This window comes from Miscanthus floridulus, chromosome 14 (assembly GCF_019320115.1).
Source record: "Miscanthus floridulus cultivar M001 chromosome 14, ASM1932011v1, whole genome shotgun sequence".
NCBI classification, from domain to species: domain Eukaryota; kingdom Viridiplantae; phylum Streptophyta; class Magnoliopsida; order Poales; family Poaceae; genus Miscanthus; species Miscanthus floridulus.
In genome coordinates, this window is record NC_089593.1 from 22,869,245 (window position 1) to 22,891,942 (window position 22,698).

At 45.2% G+C, this 22,698-nt stretch overlaps 4 protein-coding genes across 4 annotated transcripts; 1 reads left to right on the forward strand and 3 right to left on the reverse strand.

The window, feature by feature from the left end:
- The first annotated feature begins 937 nt into the window (after positions 1 to 937).
- On the forward strand, positions 938 to 1,820 carry LOC136502664 (citrate-binding protein-like). The gene is made up of 2 exons (XM_066497909.1): positions 938 to 1,233; positions 1,385 to 1,820. The coding sequence occupies exons 1-2, from the start codon at positions 958 to 960 to the stop codon at positions 1,772 to 1,774; spliced, it is 666 nt and encodes a 221-aa protein (XP_066354006.1). The 5' UTR covers positions 938 to 957; the 3' UTR covers positions 1,775 to 1,820.
- A 7,103-nt stretch (positions 1,821 to 8,923) lies between these two features.
- LOC136503185 (phosphoglucan phosphatase DSP4, amyloplastic-like) lies at positions 8,924 to 10,048 on the reverse strand. The gene is made up of 4 exons (XM_066498340.1): positions 9,932 to 10,048; positions 9,695 to 9,797; positions 9,094 to 9,170; positions 8,924 to 9,013 (listed from the first exon to the last, which is right to left on the reverse strand). Exons 1-4 carry the CDS (start codon positions 10,046 to 10,048, stop codon positions 8,924 to 8,926), a joined length of 387 nt encoding a protein of 128 aa, XP_066354437.1.
- Positions 10,033 to 12,996, reverse strand: LOC136504251 (exocyst complex component EXO70C1-like). Its single transcript, XM_066499112.1, has 3 exons — positions 10,452 to 12,996; positions 10,142 to 10,196; positions 10,033 to 10,055 (listed from the first exon to the last, which is right to left on the reverse strand). Exon 1 carries the CDS (start codon positions 12,877 to 12,879, stop codon positions 10,828 to 10,830), a length of 2,052 nt encoding a protein of 683 aa, XP_066355209.1. The 5' UTR covers positions 12,880 to 12,996; the 3' UTR covers positions 10,033 to 10,055; positions 10,142 to 10,196; positions 10,452 to 10,827.
- A 4,005-nt stretch (positions 12,997 to 17,001) lies between these two features.
- On the reverse strand, positions 17,002 to 20,135 carry LOC136504626 (probable mediator of RNA polymerase II transcription subunit 26c). Its single transcript, XM_066499580.1, has 9 exons — positions 19,443 to 20,135; positions 19,253 to 19,321; positions 19,054 to 19,136; positions 18,865 to 18,938; positions 18,701 to 18,753; positions 18,276 to 18,321; positions 18,050 to 18,195; positions 17,591 to 17,687; positions 17,002 to 17,375 (listed from the first exon to the last, which is right to left on the reverse strand). Exons 1-9 carry the CDS (start codon positions 19,827 to 19,829, stop codon positions 17,260 to 17,262), a joined length of 1,071 nt encoding a protein of 356 aa, XP_066355677.1. The 5' UTR covers positions 19,830 to 20,135; the 3' UTR covers positions 17,002 to 17,259.
- Positions 20,136 to 22,698: the final 2,563 nt, after the last annotated feature.

Below are 22,698 nucleotides of genomic sequence, written 5' to 3' on the forward strand. Positions count from 1 at the left end.
CACCACAGTTAGCAACAAAACAATTCAAAGGCAACTTCAAACCAGAGGAGCGCACAGACCATCACACCTAAGACTACGATCAACAACCGAACAAAAGCGTCCACCAGAAAGGCTACAAACAAGAAAATAAACGATAACTGCAAGAGCCAGACCACCCATCAGATAACTCCTTCAACTTCGAGATCTTCAGTTCGCCTCCGGAATTCCTTCAGCCATTTCTTCATTGTGTCGATCTTGTCCGCCAGGAATCTTGCATCTTGTTCCTTCAAAAGAAGGTGCCATTTCTGAAGTTACTGAAAAATTTTATGAAAGACTTTGTTAGACGATTGTGAAAACTTTCTCTCAATCCCCATTTTATTTCTGACATTTCACAGTCCCCACAAAACAATACTCCCTCCATTCCAAATTATAAGTCGCTTTGACATTTTTTGTTTATCTATTTTGCTATGACATATATCTAGATGCATAGCAAAATAGATATACCAAAAAAAAGTCAAAGTGGCTTATAATTTAGAACGGAAGGAGTAGCAAACATAAACAACTTGACATGATAATTCTTTTCCCCGAAGACAATCCAGTGACCAAAGACATCTTGCATGTTTCTCGGGCTCCTTTCCTAAATATATATTCCGAAATTGCATAATCTTTGGAGTTCCAGTCTTCCGAGCCAAACAACAAAAACATTTGCAGGCTGCAGGTGAACTGACAAATATCTTTGCAGGCTAACTCTGAATATTCAGAAACAGCCACGGCAAGACAGTGGCGTCAGCGTTAATTACTTTTGCTGACCAATAGTTCATTAACTTCGAAGCCGGCCGTTCATACGAATTATCTAAGGAAACGGCCTGTTCACACAAACCAGCATAGCAGCATCTTATATATGCAACAAACCTGTTCATCAGAATTTGTGTCAGTGAAGTGAACTCGAGAAGAAAGCCCATCCACACGATCGAGCAAATGGCTCCTGCTTCCTCCCTGCCATGGCCTCTACTGCTCCTGTTCATCGTCTTGGTCTCGTGGTGCGGTCAGTGCTCCGCCGGCGTTGACCCGACCCTGGGCTTCATCGCTGTCAACCTCACCGAGGATCGGTTCAAGCTGCACCACCCGTACGACCTGCCGCCGGAGCAGCGGTACGAGTTCCGCGACGGCGTGCGGCGGATGTGGGTGTACTGCACCGACAAGCCCTTGAGCCCCGGCAGCCCCACCAAGCCGCGCTCCGAGATCCTCTTAAACGTATATACTAATTAATCTAAGCCAGCAGCATCACTAATCTTCACGATCAACGCTAATCATGTTGCTAATCCTGTCCTATGATTACTAGTAGTTAGCTGTCGTCATTGCTAATCGTTTCAATTTGTTTTTGGTTTGTCGTTGCTATGTGCAGGTGAGGTACACAACAGGGGTGTGGCAGTTCGAGGGCTACGGGTACGTGCCGGCGGGGACCTCCGGCGTGTCGGTGATGCAGGTGTTCGGCGCGTCGGGGCGGAACACGACGCTGATGTTGCACGTGTACGGCGGCTGGCTCATGTACTACCACGACGAGGCGCGCGTTGTCGACGCTTCCATCTACGACCGCTGGTTCCGGCTCAACGTGGTGCACGACGTCGGCACGGGGGCGCTCACCGTGTTCGTCGACGGCGAGGAGCGGCTCGCCGTCGCGGGACATGGCGGGTACCGCCACTACTTCAAGTTCGGGGTGTACACGCAGACGGACCCCTCGCACTACATGGAGTCCCGGTGGAGGGACGTCAAGGTCTACACCAAACTCGGTTGAGGTTCAGGCTGAAGAACAGAGATCAAATCAGTGAACCTGAATAAAAGATTTGGATTGGACATAGACATTAGTTGTTTATTTATCGATAGATTTCTGATGTGATTTCGTCTGAACTGAATTCATCTAGCAGCAATGACTGCAACATTACATTTGGAAGAACAGGTTTAAAATGTCATCAGGCAATACATGGGAATGGGATGGGTACGAATTACAGAAACGGTCATCTAGCTGGCCTGACTCCTGAGAGTAGTGTAGTAAGTACAGTTCTTAGTACATCGATCAACTGTTGGACCAAATTAGTACAGTAACGTTTTTAATTAGCAGAAGAAGAAGACAAATAAAAAGAAGATTTTTGAAGAGGAAAAAAAAAGAGTGTCTACCCAACAACCATGTGTTTCAGTACAAGCTAGCACATGGTCGTTGGTTGCTTGCATAACATATGATTTCAAACAAAGAAGAAACCATGTGTTTTAACACAAGCTAGCACATGGTTGTTGGTTGCTTGCATAACACATGATTTCCAACAGAGAAGAAATTATGTGTTTTAGCACAAGGTGGCACACGTTTGTTGCCTGCCTCTAAAACAATAGATTTTTACAAAACATGTCTAGTTAGAAGCTCCCTGGTACACGTCTCATGTACCTTGTCCCTTTAGACCCAGGATGACATGTCCTTTCATTGTTGAAAATAGTCTCTTCAAGCATCACAAGGGCGATATTCCATCAGGCAGCAGCATGAAGAGAAGAAGCGCCACACATCCTGCAAGATAATCAGTTCACAGATGCATAGTTTAAGAAGAAGGTCCAAGTACAGAACAAAATGCTCCAAAGTTGGTAGCTATCAACACCCTAAACTGAATATCTATGCATTTAGCTGTCATAGCTGAACTAAACATATGCACGGAATGAAGAATATTTAGCATTTTAGCAACCATCGTATCTTTACTGATCTAAGACAAGTAAGCTTTGGCCCTTATAAAACATTACAGAACTATTCCACTACTGAAAGTACATTTCAAGTAAGATAAAAAGGCAAAGACTCATACCTATTGTACACCATATATTCATATGTGATCCCTACTCTATAAATTCTTCCATAAGACCCTATAGTAAATTCAGCATCATATTATTACCAAAGAGATAGTGAAAGAAGGACATAAAAAAAACAGATAGCAAACATGTGATATAATCAATGACAGAGCACCAGCATATTGACTTTAAACAAAAAAAACTCAGATTAAGACAGCAGCTACAACGCACGCCTCCCATACAAAATAGTGCCAAAGTTATATATAAAGACGGGATATTGCATATGTTAAACACCATAATTGTAGTATTTTAAGTGTGCAATTTATTACTTATAAATGTGCAATCAAGAAATTGATACTAAACACAGCTTTCTTGTATAGTGTATGCGTATATGCAACACACAATTAAAAGATGTGAGCTCCTACTATTCCACTACAACAGCCACAAGACAGCACAGCTATCCAAAACTATAGGAGGATGAGGCTATACAGAAATAGTACAGAGTAAAACAAAAATACTTCATGAATGTCATTGTTAGTGGAGGAACCGAGCTCAATTAGGCATGATGACTACTGCAGCTTAAGCAAAGAATGTGCATCAATTAGGATTTGGAGGCAAGCAAACCGTGGTAACACTGACATACCTGTGCCTCCTCCACACACATACACACAAAGACACAAGCAATGGTATGTGCTCACCAGCCTCCCTCCCAAATGCAAAAAAAACAACTAGTGTCGTGGACTGTGGTGTGCTGCAGGGACAGAAGTGACTATGAACGAACATAATCTCACACACATCCCAACACAAATGACAAGGAGAAAAAATTAGTTTGGGTAGACACAATTCACAATAAATAGAGTAGAACCAAAGTACAGTTTATGTTCAAATGATATGGAATTTCACTAACTTTGTCTGGTGTAGTTAGAAATATTGCTTATGATAATCTTGTACAGTTGCACTCCAAAGAACCAAAGTACAGCTTATGTTCAAATGGCTCACCCTTGATTTTAAGGTAGTTGGACGAGCCTTTAGCGTTCCAGTTTGGCTCACTGCGGACCTTTTGAGACAACCTCTAGAGATGAGAATAGTGGAGTTCCTGGTGGTGTCAGAATCCTAAAAGTAAACAACTTCATTGTGAGAATAGTTATCTAAAAACTTCAAAACCGCAGTCCAGAAGTGACCTCTAATGAAATCTATGATGCAGCAGAATGGACTTAATGCTGAATTTAGAGAATACAAACAAAAGAAGTATCAAAATATGTAGGATACCACCTAAGTCTGAAATGACATCAGATATCTATCTCATACAGAGCTTCTGATATTGTGCACTCTGGATGGATAACTTACAAACCCAATAAATTAGTTGATTTGGATCACTTCCCTACCCACTTCGATTAACTTTACCCTAACCAAATCAAGTAGCTAACCCAGCACTTCTACAAGCACGCAAGAACCAAAAAAGAAAATATCCTGTGAGCTTAGTTAAATATCCTGTGTCAACATGGCCACCTATAATCTACTTATTTAGGATCGTATCCTCTATCAACTAGAAAATGTCATTCATAGTCAAATAGCTTTTGCATGAGAGGTGATGTCAACAATACTAGTGCAACTACATGCAGTAACACTCAGTTATCAGCCAGCTAACCCCTTGCATGAAAATCCTAGTCCACAACCACAAACAAATGCCTTTGTTACTGCATGTAGTTAGCATAAATCACAATTAACATAATTCAAGATGTGTTAGCATAAATCACAAGAGATATTTTGTTCTATGAAAGGACAAGGACAAATAAGAGGGGTGTGCTAGCACAAATCACAATTAACAAAGTTCAAGATGTGTTAGCACAAATCATAATAGATTTTTTTTTATGAAAGGACAAGGACAAAAACTTGGTGTGGGCAGGCACAAATCACAATTAACAGAGAAACTACAACAACTTCAACACCACTAGTGAACTACAACAGCTATGGACAAGAAGGAGGTCCATGAACTTCAACAACTTCATATGTCAACTCGAAAAACAACAACCTTACCTGAAATTTTGCAACGGTCTTAGGTGTCCTGAAGAGGCCCTACAGAGACTGCTGGCAACTGAGCTTCTTCCTTATATTTTGTTTGCGCAAATAGTTCCTGGAAACTTTGCACAACCTACAGTACAATATCATATTTTTTTAACCAGACTTTTAAGTGTGATCAAAAGTAGTAAGCACCGCTTCACTACAGTTCTGCAATCACAGCATAGGCCAAAGAAAAATGACTGTATGGTACATTAGAAGCTGCAGGGCAAAAGGAAATCAAATTGCTCACCATGGTCAAGGTTTATGGTGCAAAGTTCCACTGAACACACCCTAATAAAAATCAAACACAAGTTAAGAACAATAGATAAACTTGTTGTGCCGAAATATTGGCTGCTAACTACAACATGTTTATTTATCAATTTGTATAGATGGAACTGACGGCCACCAGCCTCAACAGGAAGAGTAACTGGCTGGTCAGCAACTGCATTCCGTATTGATTTCTCATAATTTTTAAGCACATCTTCAAAGCCAACCAAAGTAACCGCGACCTGGATAGGCTTCTTTCCACTAAGCATGATTGCATCAGATTTCTTCATCAACATGCTATTAGCAGTCTATAAGATACACAATAATTGGTACAATGAACTTAGCCCGACATATATAGAGAGAATATACAATCCTAACAGATGCTAAAAGTGAAAGAATTATTAAAATAAAAATGCACTTACATAGACAGACAAGCCCTTGTTTCTTTAAACGAAGAACCATCTCATTTTCTAGTGTACAAACTTGATCCAGTATATAGACAACTTGGACAGCAACAAAGTAAACTCATGACTTTCAATAAGTGTAGGATCAGGAAAATGGCTGGTTCTTACACTGAAGCTGCAACCGCAACATCAGACCCAAACTAATTATCGTGCATTCAGATTAGCTGGAGAATGTTCAAATTAAAAATATGGAAATATATGTTGGGCCTCATATTAGCATTTTGGCACCACTACAAAGTTTTTACCCTACCAGTTTCCCAATTGCATTCTAAAGACAAACACACACACACTAATTCTCAAGCCAAATTAGATCTATTCCTTAAAGAGAAGACTTGTATTAAAATAGAAATGAGATGCACTCCTTAAAAATGCACTGTCTAGTGCTTACACTGAAACAAAAGACCCATTTCTAGTCCCAAATAGCCCATCCAGAAGAATATCGATGCCCTAAAACAAGAACAATTGCATAGTCTAAGTTAACTAAAATAGTGACAAAGTTATTTATAAAGACCAGATATTGCACATGTTACACACCATAATTTCAGTAGTTGAAGTGTGCAATTTACTACTAATAAATGTGCAATCAAAAAATGGCGCTTCTACATTATGAACTGCATAACAATGAAGGCATAATCATGTGAGGGGAAATCATATTTGTAATTTTGATTTAGGCATATCTATCTAAAGCATATTGTAAGACACAAGTTGTGCAAAATGGAGCAGATAGTACTGCATACATATCATTTTTTCCATAATTGATATTAAACATGAGAATTTGTGAGCCTTTTATTGTAGTCTGCATATACAAAATGTTAATTGTCGAGTGCATACGACAAAACAAATAATATCCAAAAACCTGGTTTAAAGTAACCTGCTGCGTTATTGACAACTTGACAGCTGCATTAAAATTATGCTGCTTACAATGAGTGCCAACATTAAGAGTTAACCAGGATAACGACCTTCCTGTTTGAGACAATGTATGAGCTAGCATGCTGAAACCCAGATGAATGGCCTAGTTTTATCCGCAAAGCAACCACGTAGGGATATATATATTGCCAGTTTAATCCACTAAGCCTCATACAGAATATATATGTGCTCCCTCCAGCCCAATATATATGACATCCCCACCGCAGGGGTCAGTTCAGTTAACGAAGACTGCTTTGTTGAAACGTCATATAAACATGGCCAGAGGTAGACAGGTAGTAGCATCTAATTTATTATACAACTTCAATAAATGCCCTAATCCTAGTCACGTCCAAAAGGGAAATCTTTAAACGCTCAATTGAAGGAAAAACATACCTGGCCCCAGCCAATGTCGAGCCCAGAAAAATTTCAACAGAGGAACAACCATTGTCTTCCCACTTCAAAGTGATTGTGTTTTTTGGATAATCCTGTTAGCTAAATAATAAGACAGTCATCGCTTAGTAGAAAAATCTTTGACTCGCCTTGATTTGTATCCACTTCTCCATCATAACTACTACTGAGAAATCAGTACAATATTCACTTACAATGTTAGCAGTTGCCAACTTAATGGCTTCCAACTTCGGAAAGAAAGCCCGTGTACTCTACAAAATGAAAAATGAAAAATGAATTTAAGAACAGATAATCATTAGATATTAGTTTTCCAGTGCACAGATAATCAGCATATTATCTTTTCTTCCAACAAACAGAACTGCTGAAATATTCGAAAAAAGGTTATACCAACTGCAATGAATTACCTGCAGCAGCTAATGTCCTCCGTTGAGACTGTACCCAAGAATCTAGAACATATAAGCCAACTGAAATTTACAAAAAGTGCTCGGACTTAGAAAGCTATCAAACAACAATGCTCAAGGCTATGGACAATAACAAATTGTAGCCAATGATGTGTCCCCCTAAGTACTATTTTCTAATTAAGTTACATAACTTGGAAGAAATTAGACCCAGTCAAATCTTGAGGTTATTAAAGCGCTACAAAGCTGCAGACGGTAGCATTTGTCAGCCTGTTCTCTTGGTCGTAAACGATCGTAAATTTCTAGCCAGAACAGTATTTTTCTCACACCAAACCAGCCAGCAGTAATAATCCACGATCGTATACGATCGTATCAGCACCAGCCGAACAGGCTGTGTATTTATGATGTCAGTGCGTCATGGGATGCTCTTTTTTTATCTAGGCATAACTTTGTAACTTGGGAGGATTGGTACTTAGTACTCTTTCTAAAGCACATACGCATGGTTTTCTCCAAAAGGTTTGCTTTCATTCAACCTGGTTATGAGCAATATAAGAAAAAATAATGTAAACCTAGTGCAGCAAAAGGATCTATAGAGAAACAATTGGACTCTGTAAAACAATAGGCTGTCTTGGGAAACAAAAAAAAAGTGCTATGTAAATCTACTGCAACAGCAGGAGCTCTTCCAAGTCCAGCAGTACAATGTATATATGTTACACCACCATTACAGTTGATAAGCTTGTGCAGTTTGCTAACCACAGCAGGAAGCCTCAATCGCAGATCAAAAGCATCAAAATCCATGTTGTGATTAAACATAGGAACAATTTAAATATGTAGAATAACGGCAATAGGGAAAAAAGCGGGCACTTAGATCAATGCTAGGAAAACAAACTGGCAACTGGCATATAAGTGTCGTTCGATGGAAATACAGATCCACTATTTCCTCAAGAGACTATACAGCTTATAAACTTAACTAATAGGCATTACCCCATGGTGAAAAGGATTTGCTTAATTGTATATAAACAAGGCCTGTGATTTATGTCACAAAGTTCTTGGCCCTAAACTTCCAAAAAGAAACAACGACTGTTTGGGTACCTAATTTCAGCACGGCAGTGCATGATATCTTATAATTGAAGAGAATAATCTTGAATGGCACTGATGTCAACTCCAAAATATCTGAACAAGTTGGATGGTAAAGGAAGAAAGATATATTCACGGAATGGAAGCATCAGATAGCAGTGGAAACAACAAAAGACCATTTTATTAAAATACGAATAAACTTTTAGAAGATGTTTTGTGCTGCATTGACCAACATAGACGCATAAAAGATTAGACTACTAGGGCTGAAGTTCATTTTTATAGATATTGATATCTAACATAGTCAGCATGAAAAGGGAGTAACCCAGGTAGTTTCTCAGTTCAAATCAAAGGTAGCATCTATTAATTCATAACAAAACTACAAAGACTGGGTGACTGTTTTGTTGTGTTTGTTGCTGAAATGAAGGGATTAACTTTACGAGCTGTCTGGTTTAGCAAATTTGAGCCCTTAAAAGGGCGTATTAAATTGATGGTTTCAAATCCAAAGATTGGTAAAGGTAGCTGATTATGCATTACAAAATATTAGTGGGGATACTCAAGATCTGAATCTTGCTGCAAGCAGAATACAGTTTTTACACCAATCTTCCGAAGCTTATCAACATCAAGTGGGCTCTGCACATGAATGCAGATAATCAGACAGAGGTAGGGACTATGGAGCGATATTTCTGTATAAAGAAGGATGTGACAAGCACCTGTAAGCAGGATCCTACAATCAAGTCTGGGCGTATGAAATTGTAGTTCATTCCAAGTTCATGTCTATATGTCAACGCTATAGTAACAAGGAAAAAAGGAACACATATCAGAGAAGTTAATAGACCAAACTTACTAAAAGAGTAATGCAATCACAGGGGTTAGATGGCAAGCACAATGTTGAAGCATGAAGTGGTAACACAATTGTTATTGCAACAAAACTACATGTGAAGCACTATCGCAGGATCAGGTTTTGGCAGACTGGACATGGTAAGTTAAACATTCAGGAACAACTGTTCATAATCGCCAAAATGTGTTCGAATCCAGGAAGCAGACGGAAAGGAAACTGTCAGACTGGAATGGAGAGTGAGTGTTTGTTACACATGTGGCCTGATCACACTAACAGCTCAACACTCTGATTGTGACACACGTAGGAGTCTAGGAAATATTTTATTTCCTGGCTATAAATTCATCAAGTCAGCAATCAATTTGCCCAAAATGTGATAAGACAGTTAGCGTCTAACAAGGCCTAACACTACAAGCAGCACACGCAGAAGCAGACATTCTCTTAGCAGCACACGCAGAAGCAGACATTCTCTTTACCTGCCCCCATAGCCTGCGTCATGTTAGTGCTGTACACTTCAGACTTCTCAGTGCCCATCTCCATGGCGCTGCTCTCGGCACCAGAAGTGGACGCCCCTGGTGCCTGCAACTGGCAACCCACAACACGATGATTCAACAGCTGAGGGTCGTCAACGAGGTAACGAAACGACACTAGCACTGACAGGAAGAGTAACCGGCAATTCAGCCATTGTAGCCTGCCAGCCTTTATCGAGATACCTTATCCTCAGTCTGAGGATAAGATTTCCGTTGTCGGAATGAAATCAGAAATGACGAGGTGGCGTTAAGGCTTACAGTTTTGATGGTGTTTGATCGGCGACTGCCGCCGTGAACCATCGCCTAACTGCCCAGAGACAACGAAATCAGATTGAGAAAAAACATAACAGAACGTCCACAGAAACACACGGATGGATAGGTCCGAAGCCTCACCAGATTAAGTGGAGAGGGCCGCCTCATCGACCTAGATCCCACGATTGGAGGCTCCCTGGAGGAAAATCCATGAGCGGAGCGGGGCAGGCGAGCGCGTAACCGGAGGACGAACAGAAGCGAATCGAGGAGGGAGGGAGGGAGACGGGGTGGGGAGGGGGCACTTACTTGAGCAGGTTCTGGAGGCAGTTCACAAAAATGTCGCACAAAAATCGCCAACAGATCACAGGGGAGTGAATACGAGACGGAGAACACAATAACAAGGTTGGATTCACACAACAGAAGTGATAGAATTGAATAGAAATTCACAAACCTTAGAAATCGCCAGCAGATTACCCTTCGCCCCCCATCCGCCGTGCAGGTTCCCCACCCTCCTCCCAGCCTCGAGAGAAATGAATACAAAACGACGCGACTCCCGAGATTTAAAAAAATAAAAAAAAAAGATAAAAAGGCCACCGTAGCCCACAGCTCAGCCCGTGTGCGAAGGGGGCGCTAGCACGCACAACGCGCGATGGACGGACACAAAATCCATGTGTTTTTTTTTATAAAACACATGTGTGTTTATAGCATTCTTGGAGAAAAAAAAAGAACAATACATTGCTTTGCTCAAATCGATAATGGATGGATTAGCTGGACCGACCAATGGACGTGGTGCTGTCAAGCAACAAGCTATAGTGTTGTTATTATTGTCATGTCCTCCTCCTGGTCATGGACGTGGCGTTACCGTCGAAGAGCTCGTCGATGATGGTCTCCACGTCCTCGGCGCTGAGCTTGACGTACTTCTCCGTCTGCCTCCCGGCGCTGAAGTGCTGCACGAACCGACCGAGGAAGGAGCGGTAGGCCGGCACGACGACGGCGGCGATGGAGACGCGCAGCTCCGACTGCAGCTGCTCGTCGCTCACCACCCACGCGCCCTGCGTCCGGTGGATCTCGTCCATGGCGGCGTTGAACTGCTTGAACCGCTCCTTGAGCACCGGCTTCTGCACGTGGCCCTTCACCGTCAGCACGCCGTCGTCGCGGAGCAGCCCCAGCACGCGGCTCCACGCCTCCCGCTGGTAGTTCTTGTGGTACTGCCGCAGGTTGGTCGACTGCTTCCGCGCCCACGCCTCGCCGAGCATCGCGTTCGTCTCCGGCGACCCGCGGATCTTCTGCAGCATGTACCGCCCGTTGTTCATCAGGAAGATGTTGCTCAGTGACGGGTCCTTGTACAGCCGCGACTTGGCCTCCAGGTTGCCGTGCAGCAGCTCCATCACCTCCATCAGCTGCGCCGCGAACGGGTTGCTGTCGTCTCCATTGCCGTGGTGGTGCTCGCGGAACACCTGCTCCAGCGTGCTGTTGTACTCGCACGCGTACTTGAGGTAGTTCATCACGTAGCGGGTCAGCGGGTGCACCGCGCCGCCGGGCACCGGCTGCTTGCCGGCGTCGGCGCGGATCGAGCTCTCCAGCTCGCGGAAGATGGCGGCGGCGGACTCGCCGAGCCGGGACCGCACGGCGGCGATCTCGGACTTGAGCTCCGCCAGCCCCGAGTGATGGCTGTGGTGCTCGGCGGCCGCCGGCTCGTCGGCGGACAGGAAGGCCTCGATGACCGGGGACGCGTCGCGGACCGCCTCGTACATGTCGAGCACCTTGAAGAGCTTCTCCGCAGCGCGCTTGGTCATGGCCACGGCCTCCGTGAAGCTGAGCATGTGCAGCATCACGCAGCGGGACAGGTCCGCGAAGATGCCGCGCCCCACGGCGGCGTGGCGGCCGGCGAAGACGCGGGTGCACAGTTCGTGCTCCGTGGACAGGCCGACGTTGATGGCGTGCCGGAACGCCTTGGTCCACGTCACGATCACCGCCTCCAGCGCCTCCCACGTCATCTTCACCACGTCGTCGATGTTGGACTTCTCGTAGCCCAGCCCCTGCAGCGTCGCGTCGAACGCGTTCCGCCGCGCCACCAGGAACATCTGCGAGCACTCCGTCACGTACCCGGCGGCCACCAAGGCGTCGGCCATGGCGCGGAGCCGGTCCACGGTCTCCGCCGGGTACGGCGGAGAGGACTCCTTCCCGGCGCCGGCGTCCGACGCCGGCGGAGGCGCGAGGACGCAACGGTCGGGCTCGTGCGCGCCGCCCTGCTCGCCCCCGGCCGTCTTGGGGACTCGCGGGTCCTCGAGCAGCCCGTGGAACTCTTCCTCGAGGAACGCCATGGCCCGGTGCAGCGCGGAGGTGACGCGGTTCACGGCGGCGGCGTGCTTGCCGCCGCCCTCGGGGCTCTTGCCGAGCGCGGACGAGAGCGCCGCGATGCGCGTGATCGCGGCCAGTAGCGCCGACGGCTCGCCGCGGGCCTCCGCGGCCCACTTGTCCTCGACGCCCTCGGACCTGGCGACCAGCAGCTCGACGGCGGAGGCGAACCTCTCCAGCGTCGCCTCCGTGACGCTCACCGGCGCGTCCTCGTCCTTGCCCGCGAGGAACGCGTCGACCTCCGCCGACAGCGCGGCGAGGTCCGGCTCGCCGCCTCCCCCTGCCCCCGAGCCCGGACCCTCGCCGCCGCCGCCTCCTCGCGCCCCATGGTCACCCTCCTCTTGCTCGTCCTCCTCCTTGATGGACTGCTCCCTGGAGCCACCGTGCGGAACGTCCCTCTTGTCGCGGAGGGCGCCCAGGGAGAAGTTACGGTCGACCTCCCGGGTCCTGCCGCCGTCGTCGCGGGTGGTCGCCGGCGAGAAGCTGCTGGACTTGTAGGGCGCTTGGCTCCGGCTGTCCATCTCCGGTGGGTGGCCGGCCGGGTGGAAGGGGGGAGGAATGAGCAATGGCGAGGCCAGTGGTTGTTTGTTCGCACGGATGGCTGAAGAGGCATGCAGAGCAAGAGAGAGAAAGAGAAGGAGGCGGTGAGGTGGTGGCTAGAGAGAGAATGCCGGTTTGCGCGGGAGTTGAGACATCAGGCACGTTACGCTTGGAACGGCTTCTCCGTGATCCCGTTTTAGCTGGCCGGCAACGAGAGGTGCAGAGGTATCCTCTCTCTTCATGAGCATGATTTTACGTGTAGATATAAATTCAAATTCATAGATTTATGGTCAGCAAGATTTTAGGTGAAATTTAAGGGAAATGCTATATTATAAGTGCTCTTTTTAGAGAAAAACAATCTAGAGTTAACCTTAAGCTCATCTTCAACCTTATTATCTTCCCATTCATTCATTGGCCTCGTAGCTGCCGCATCCGAATACAGATAACATATTAGGGTAAACAAATGTTATCGGTTCGTCCCAATGTCTCCCGGTTCTTGGTTGCCTCCTCTGTCAATCTGTCCCTCTCAAATCCCTTTGTAAGGCCATCGAATACAATTTTCCTTATTGATCTCTTTTCATTGGTGTATGAAGAGATCGTGCTGGTGGATATAGGGGAAAGTTAAATATGCCCTGGCATATGCTTCCATCTGCGTTGCCGTTGGATACGCATCATAAGCGAAAAAAAAACTACGTACCATAGAGACAAAGAAATTGTAAGGAAGGTACCATTGCTTAGTTTGCTTGACATCATAGATGATGCCATCAAAACCGTCCAATTTGCATAGTGCATCCATCTTCTTCTTCCTTCTTTCATCATGAAGTTGCTCACTTCAAAGCTTAGGGCGATGAGTGGAAGAACCTATATCATAGCCTTGTTTAGATCCAAAGTGTAAAGTTTTGGGGTGTCACATTGGGTGTTAGATAAGGGTGTTACCTAGGGTGTTCGGGTACTAATAAAAATAAATTACAGAATCTGACAGTAAACCGCGAAACGAATTTATTAAGCCTAATTAACTCGTCATTAGCACATGTGTTACTGTAGTACTTTATTGTTAAATCATGGACTAATTAGGCTTAAAAGATTCATCTCATAAAGTAATCGCAATATGTGCAATTATTTATTTTTTAGTCTAATGTAATACTTCCTGCATTTGTCCAAACATTCGATGAAATAGGGTGTAAAGTTTTAGGGTGGAAAATAAACAAGGGCCATATATGTTACTTAACATATGTATATGAGTAAATTTAACTGATATAATATTAACTAGTAATTTATTTGAACTAGTGTAAAATTCTAGTATCCAATCATATCTATTTTGTCAATTAATTTTAAATTTAACTAGATTTATATAAATAGCATCAACATTTAATCTCTAAATATGTTTATAAAAATATATATTACAAATTAATCTAATAATACTTGTTTGGTATTATAAATACTAGCACCTTTTTATATATTTGGCCAAATTTGATATTAGTTGACTCTAAAAAAGTGAGATATGCACTTCTTTTTGAACAAAGAGAGTAGAGAAACATTACTAATGTTAGTCCTGTTCACTTGTCTAATGAGCCTGAGCCGTACTGTTTCAGCGAAAGAATAATATTTTTCTCTCACAACAAATCAGCAAGCAGTACTTTCAGCCATGACTTTTCAACGAAAGTGAACAGGGCCAAGTGACCGTACACATTACTTTTTGAAATGACCGTACATATTGGAATATAAAGAGCTAGGCAAGGGTATATATGGTTGGTATAAGATGTTTCTTTAGATGGGTGTGTTACATGAATGTGGCATGTGTTGTTTATCATCAAATATAATCTTAGTTGTGGTTTAATACAAATTATTCAACAAACTACTAGTACCAGGTTCTTGTTTTCCTTTATTTTGCAGATCAAATAGAGTATAAATATATGATCTAGGATTTTTTCACATGGACATAAGCATGCATATTATAATATCAATTATTCGATAACTATCACACAATTTTTTATCATCTATAGTTTGCATATAGTTATAATTTTTCTAGATTTTTAAAATATTATTTGACATGTAATAATACAAATAGGCCAATAATTTTTTATTATTGATTAATCATGAGATTTTTGAATGGTGGCGGTGATGTGACTGTGGGTGGGGAGGGGGCATTGCCCCCCTTCTTAACAGAACCTGCATTGCAACCACTTTTGAAGAACATGTACACTCATATGTCAATATCAGGGCCTCACTTGGGTTACTGGTACAACTTAAATTCTTTGTTCAATTTCTGGACTCTGGCTGTTGAAAAAGCTCGAGGGTGCGCAGCGCATCCATCAACTCACTTTCAGTGATGATCAAGACCCCCAGAATACATACCTTTTATAAGCTTGGCAAGGTACGAAGTCTCTGCTCAACTTAGTCCATTCAACTTGTTGCTGATTTATGCCAGATTTTATTTACATCAAGATGAATTTAGGACCACGCTCACCTCCTCCACCGCTGCTTTCTCCCTCCCTGCGTCTCTCCTCCGTGGCCCCTCCCTACCTGTGGAGTAGCCCGCCATCGTCCTCGACCTTGGCCATCCTCCTCCTCGTCGCCCTGCCGCCAACCACCACCCCGCCGCAGGTGCCTTCTTCCCCTCCCCTTCTGACCATGGTGACCCCCGCCCCTCCCTGGCCCGGCCGCCACCAGGGCCCGTAAGCCGCTCGGCCTCCTTCCCCACTACCTAGCTGGCCTCCCTCCCCCTGGCCGGGCCTTTCTATCCCCGCCGGAATTGGGAAGGAGAAGGGGGGGGGGGGGGGAGACCGGCGAGGTGTGAGCTTGTCGTCTTCTTTGTCTCCGGCGAGGTCTCCGGAACCCTAACCGCCAACGTCGTCTTCTTCGTTTTCGACGCGGGTGCCGTCGCGGGCGCGTGAGGGAGAGGGAGACACACGGGAGGGAGAGGGAGAGAGAGAGAGAGGAGACGCGCAGGGAGGGTGGTCGCACCGTCGCGCGAAGTCCCGACCGTCGCGTGCGATGAATTTACGTTTGACTATTATTGTTTTTGTTCATACAGTTGGAAACATTGGAGAACATGGTCTATGTAATTAAGCATTGGAAGAGCCAGAGAATTCCCACGAGATAACTTGGCAATGCCCACCACGGCATAAACTCAGGCTCCCTAAACATCCCATAAGAAAAGTGCGACTGCCTAGTGTCTGTTTTTCGCTGCCTCTGCACTTAGCGTGGCGGCGAAAATTGCTATCATATCAAAGTGGTTTAGTCGAAGAGGACGAGGACGGTGCGTGAAAAGAACAGAGATCGTAGATTCTGACAGACGGGCAGCATCTTAGGGGTGTTTGGTTCTTTAGTCACTCCTAAAATTCATGTCACATCGAATATTTAGATACTAATAAGGAGCATTAAATATATATTAATTACAAAACCAATTATATAGATGGAGGCTAATTTGCGAGATGAATTTTTTAAGCCTAATTAATCCGTCATTAGCGCATGTTACTGTAGCACCATATTGTCGAATCGTGGGCTAATTAGACTTAAAAGATTCATTTCGCAAATTAGGTACAAGTTGTGCAATTAATTTCGTAATTAGTCTATATTTAATACTCTATATATATGTGTCTAAATATTTAATATGACAAAAATTTTAGAAGCTCTTGTAGAAACCAAACATGCCCTTAATGTTATGGATGAAGACGACACAGGTGTAGAATACTCTGGTCTGGAAGTGCCGAGGACATGGCTCCCCACTTCCCACGACGGGGACAGGAGTAGCACAGGACAGCACACACGAATGTCATGTGGCCTCTAGTTTCCCCAGGCCACGGCCCACGGGAGATGCAAAGCTGCTTTGACTTTTGACTAAACAACTTCAGCTCTTGCCACTGCAACCATCTTCGTGCCAATTAATGCATGCTAGTGCTACTCGTTATTTATTTATTTATGTAGGAAAAAAATGACAAACAACGTGCATGATTGGATTCGACTACACGTCCACGCACCCATTCTGCATTGCACGACCTTGTTCTTAGCCTGCTGTCCTATGCAAAAAAGAACAAGGAGAAGAAAGAAACAAAAACAAAAAGCAAAGCAAAACGAAACGAAACAATAGGGCTATCCATCGATTGGTATCAGGTAGGAAGGTGGGTGTCATTAAAAATAACACAATTTGTTTTCCTTCTGTTCTCCAATCTTAAGAGAAGTACAAGCGTAGCCTCATGGACTAGGCAGTATAGACTTATATATCAGTGGACTGGACTGCAGGAGTACAAATCAAACTGGGGAAACAAAAGTTTGCTTTCAAATTTCGTTTTTTTTTTTTTTTTTTGCTAGTACAAAATAAATATGCGAGACCGGTATAGGCACGATGGCGGTTAGGCAGATCACCGGTGTTTTGCCAGGAATCCGCCTCCACCGCCCTTGCGTATGAAGGTGTTCCTGTTCTTCGGTTTAGGTATGTCATGGATATCCATCACTTGTATTGTCCTCTGCTTTTTCGCTGAAAGGGAGCGGGAAAAAGATGTTAGAGACATGGGTACCAATGTCACTTCTTTTGGTCCTCACTGTCACATTGTTATCCTGACAGCTTAGCACATTATTTGACAAGTTCAACGGGAAATCAGACCAAGGATTATACGTAGTGAGATGTTATTTAACTTCGTATAAGGCTCTAAGTCAATGGTAACTATACAGAGCATGCCATTGAAATTTTACCATTTTGCGCTTCCTGGTAGTTTTCCTGAAGCCTCTTCCTGGCTGAATCTAGCTTCTCAGCATCCAAAAGAGTGTTCTTTTGCTCCCTCATCGCTCTCTGCGGAGTGTAATTATGAACATCACATGAAAGAATAGGCGCTGTTATGCTAAACGTGAGCAGAGCAAAGTCAAAAGTCTAAGAAAAGTTAAAGCCTAATTATGATAAGGGCCTTTTTCACTACTTTGCATGATAACATCAATGTGCAGTGAGTGGTGTATAGTGAGGCTAGTGAACAGATGACAACTCCATGCTGCTAGAGTAATGACCTTATTTCCTCTTTTCTTTTCTAGGGAGGACTGAACTTATTTTCAAGCCTTTTTGTTGTGCACTAAACAAAACCAAGCGCATAGTCCCTATGCAATGACAAGCAAGTACAGCTCTAAGAAAAATCTGAGAGGACTGTATGGTCAAAGACTTACAGCTGGTGCTGATGATGAAACAGTAGAATAGTTGTTGCTGTTGTTCTGCTTGGCGTTATGGTATGCAGGAGCAGGGCTCGTTCTACACTTCTCCATTGTTGACTCCACCAAATTATGATTGCCAGACCTCTCTGAGCTCAAAACATCTAAGGTCCAAAATAGGGACCATCAGTACATCAGTACGAGCTATACTTAACCTCTTTAGGGGATGGATATGGGAACTCACTATGCCTTTGTGGGCTGGGGGAATACTTGAAGTCTGAAGCCTGCAACTGCACAATAGCAACAAAATAAAATGATTTCTGTTGGCAAGAATGCCATTGAGACAAGCAAAAGAATTTAAAGGTATAAGAAGATTGATACGAAGCATTTAAATTTTTTGTTAGCCTTTTTAGTTGCTACTAAGACGTGTGCTGCAAAATATGACACTTAGGGAGTAGATGTTTGTTTGATATACTGTTTTTTGTTTACAGAATGGATTTTAGAAAGGGAAATTGAATTACACACCTTTAGCACGATACTGTTCTCAGGTCAAACCTCTAAGAAAAAAAATGGATTTACTAAATCTGGTGTGACACAGCTATTTTATTTGCAATACTATACACAAGAAACAGAGGATCGGCCCATATCGGAGCGAGAAAGAATGGTTACATGAGTATTTGACTGGTACTTGGGTTGGACTTTATCAGGTGAGTCACCATCGCCTGCCACCATGAATCAAAGGTATCAAAATTATCACCAAACACAGTAATTCCAAAAGCTTTGGAGCCAAACACAACGCATTAGACAAGTTCAAATTCTGTACAGCACCATACTTATGATCGAGCCACCACCATCAGCACTTGAGTTGTGCAGCCTCACCCAATCATCCACTATCTCCTTCCATTTCCTTCACAACCAAAGACAAAGACAAAGACAAATCCACAATCAGATTATCAGAAGACAGTTATGTCTCATCGATCCAATAGAACATCAGCTTTAACAGCAGCCAGCTGGTTCATCACCTGACGAGCAGCTTCACCAGTTGCCGGACCTCACTGGATGGGTGCTTACGCAGGCCATTCACATGGCGGCCGATGTCCGTGTCCTGCAAAAACAGAATCGCAAACTTTTCACCACGTTGAGCTGCTGCCTCAGAAAGCATCCGAACCAATCTTTCCTTGAACACGACCAACAAAAAGCGAAGCTAAAAGCAAGTTTGACCTGAAGAGCCTTGTAGGTGATGTCCATGTCTGCTAGATTCTGCAGCAGGCTCACCATCTCGTCCTCCGACTGTGAGGAGACCACGCGACAGAGGTACAGATTGCAATGAAGCAGTGAGCCTTTTCTCCCCTTTTGTCAGCAAAATTGCAGTACTGTCAATCAAAGCGGTAAAGATGGGATATTTGAGGACCTGGTCGGGGTCCTCCAAGAAATCCCTGATCGCCAGGATCTTGCTCTCCACGCCGGCGCCGTCATCAGCCTCGCCGTCGACGTCGTCGAGGCCGTCCACGTCGACCTCCTCGTCAGGCGAGGCTGGAGAAGCCGCCGCCGCCGCCGCAGGAGCAGCAGCAGCGACGGCACCATTCGGCTGAGCAGGCGGCGGGTGAGCGTTGGCGTCGCAGCTGTGGCAGCGGGCTGCCCCTGCGTAGAGGCGCTGGACGATGCCGTCGCGGCGCGCGCGCAGCTCGGCGGGGCTGTCCCGCGCGGCGGCGGCGAGCGCCGCGTCCACGAGGCTCCACACGTCCCCTCCGCCGCCGAACGCGACCAGCGCGCGGCGGAGGCGACCGTCGGAGCTCATACTAGCGGCGGCGGCGGCGGCTCGGCGAGCGGGATCCTCGACGGACGGCCCACACAAGATCCGGTAACGCGACCGGCGGAAATCCTCGGAGGCAAACAAACGCTAGGCCGCCGAAGAAGCGCTCGGCGCCGGCGCCTTCGGCGGGGGCGCAGCCATGCCGGTGCCCGGACGGATCGGTGGGAGAAGGCGATCCGGATTCCGGACTGGAGGAGGAGGAGGCTGGGGAATCGGACGGGAGACGGGAGGGCGGAGTGGATCCGATAAGGGATGTTCGAGACCCGTGCATGGTTGGTTGGCAAAGCGGAGAGATTGGGGGCCAAAAATTCCCGCGGGTACATTCCTTGTTCCCCCGGCTGATGTGTCACAATTCGTTGCGCCGCTTGTTTTTTTTAAAAGAGATGTAACCCTTTTTATTTATTTTTTAACAAAATGCGCTAATTGCAATTGCTAGATGGACTAGCTTTCTTAATTCATCGATGAGTTTGTGGTATTGAAAAAAAATACTGTTATTTTGGAATTAAAATGTTCAAGATGCGCATTGGTTTTCCAACTAATGCATACTAGATAGAAAGATTGGTTTTATATCATTTTAGCTAATTTATTGCATCATAAATTCATAATTGAAACATGGTACTATTTGATTGCTCATGCCTCATGGTAAGATCCTGCAACCACTATATATGCACCTGGGATTTAAAGTAATTTGTTGCATCAATATAATTGAAACATGGTACTATTTTGATTGCTCGTGGTAAGATCCAGCAACCGCTACATGCACACCTGGGATTTAAACTAATTTACCGTTTGATTGCTCATAGCAAGATCCTTCAACCACTAACATTGCAGTGACGTACTCCACAGTCCCAAAATATTTGCATTTCTAGGATTGGCACGACAACCAAGATGGATAGGAAATTACTAAAATACCCCTATAGAGAGGCGGGGAAGCTTTAGACAGCGGCCTTTTTAATTGGGGGGAATTCCTTGTATGCCATTAAAAAATATCGCAATGTCTCGTGTGTTCCTGTAAAAGTTCAGCGGTCTTCAGTGCCAGTCGGGTTCATAAACCTAGGGTCCCTCGCGGACTGGCTTCCCCGCAAAGGCTCGGCCCAAGCAGACAACGCGCAACTCATGGGGCGACCCAAGTATCTAAAACAATAGGTCTCCGATCGGAAGGTCAGGCCGAGGAGGAACAGCGCCCGCTTGTCGACTCTGGCCCACCTCTCCGACCGGAGCGCTCACATCGGCCTCCAGCGCTCACTTCGGCCTCCAACGCCTCCGGACAGTCTCTCTGACCGGAAGGCCTGGCAAAGCACTACCTTCGACTTCGACCCCACGTCTCCGACCGGGGTATGCAAATACCCTGCTCATTGCTCTTCTCCGACTGGCGCAACCAGAGGTGACTGGGACCAACCGACCGGGGACGCCCGCCCGGAAGGGACCAGGGAACGAACGGAGAAAGCAAGGCAAGGCGCTCAAGTCAAACCATGATACCAGGGACCATACCCTGTCACCTATAGGAACAGTACTCTACAACCACCCTAACACAAACAGTATTGTAGGCGCCGATATTTTCCTCTATAGTATTGTGGGCGTTATTAACTCACATACGGTAAGGCCCCCCCACATGCCTCTTGGCATCGACAGTGTTGCAGGCGTCGGGATTTACCGTACCAAGTGAACATGGTAAGACTCCTCACATGCCTCTGGGCATCAACAGTATATGCAGGTGCCAACATCTGTCATACCCGAAACAAGACGACGTAACCTCCCATATACAACCGACATCCAACAGTGTTGTGGGCGCCTACCATCCTCCTGTACCCGCTGCGCGTGGGCAACATGAAAGGATCTAACAATGCCTAGAGGGGGGTGAATAGGCGTATCTAAAAATTTACTGCAAATGCTAAGTTCAAATCTGTCGGCCACTGTCGGAAGTCCCGATGTTTGGGTCGGAACTCCCGACGTTGTCAGAAGTTCTAACGCAAACGTCAGCAGTTCCGACGCCTACGTGAACTACAAAAGCAGTGCCAAATTTAACTTTTTGGATAAATAATCTTACAACCTCACTTCCTAGTGGTTTGGTGAAGATGTTAGGTCACTCCCTTAACGCCGTAATGCCTCTAAACCATAGATCGAGTCCAAATCCTAAAATAGAGATTTTGGAGACAAAGAGACAAACACATATAAGTAATCTCAAGTAATCTCAAGCAATCATAACAACAACAAGCACGCGGGACACAAGGATTTATCCCGAGGTTCGGCAACCCCACAAAGGAGCTCCTACGTCCTTGTTGTTGAGGTGACCACTAAGGTCGGAGTCTTTTCCACCTCCTTGCCTCTCTCAAAGCGACCACAAAGGTCACTTGAGCTTTCCACTGAAAAATCGAAGGGTGATACAAACTTCCCAAGGCTCTTCCACAAGATGGAAGCTCTTAGGCAACGCCTAGCCGGCTAGGAGCAAAGCCCCAAGAGTAATAGAAGCAAAAGCAACCGGCTTGATGAAGAAATCAAGTGCTCAAGCTTTCTAAAGTGATGCTCTCACTTAATTCACTCTCCTTTCACTCAAACCCTAAGGGAATCGAAGATTAGAGCAAAGGAGGAAGAAGAGGGGTGCTTTAGTTGCTTGGGAGCTGCTCAGCACGAAGTGAGTCAACTGTGAAATGGGTCCGTAACGGTTAGAAGTGAAGAGAGGTGTATATATACTCCAAGTGAAAATCCAACCATTCAGATCTACGTCGGGAGTCCCGACGCAGATCCCAGAACTTCCAACGTTAACAGAAAACACTGTTCACAATAGGTCAGAGGTCCGTGGGTGCAAGTCAGTGTCAGAACTCCCGGCAAACGTTGGGACTTCCGATGGTCGGAA

Excerpts from the sequence above, each read along its gene's own strand:
- LOC136502664 (XM_066497909.1), top strand. The coding sequence starts at position 958 with ATGGCTCCTGCTTCCTCCCTGCCATGGCCTCTACTGCTCCTGTTCATC. Across the intron at positions 1,234-1,384 it reads GCTCCGAGATCCTCTTAAAC|GTGAGGTACACAACAGGGGT; the intron begins GTATATACTAAT and ends TGCTATGTGCAG.
- LOC136503185 (XM_066498340.1), bottom strand. The coding sequence starts at position 10,048 with ATGGTTCACGGCGGCAGTCGCCGATCAAACACCATCAAAACTGTAAGC. Across the intron at positions 9,798-9,931 it reads ATCCTCAGACTGAGGATAAG|GCACCAGGGGCGTCCACTTC; the intron begins GTATCTCGATAA and ends TGCCAGTTGCAG. Across the intron at positions 9,014-9,093 it reads TTGTAGGATCCTGCTTACAG|AGCCCACTTGATGTTGATAA; the intron begins GTGCTTGTCACA and ends ATTCATGTGCAG.
- LOC136504251 (XM_066499112.1), bottom strand. The coding sequence starts at position 12,879 with ATGGACAGCCGGAGCCAAGCGCCCTACAAGTCCAGCAGCTTCTCGCCG.
- LOC136504626 (XM_066499580.1), bottom strand. The coding sequence starts at position 19,829 with ATGAGCTCCGACGGTCGCCTCCGCCGCGCGCTGGTCGCGTTCGGCGGC. Across the intron at positions 19,322-19,442 it reads TCTTGGAGGACCCCGACCAG|TCGGAGGACGAGATGGTGAG; the intron begins GTCCTCAAATAT and ends GTCTCCTCACAG. Across the intron at positions 19,137-19,252 it reads TCACCTACAAGGCTCTTCAG|GACACGGACATCGGCCGCCA; the intron begins GTCAAACTTGCT and ends CTGTTTTTGCAG.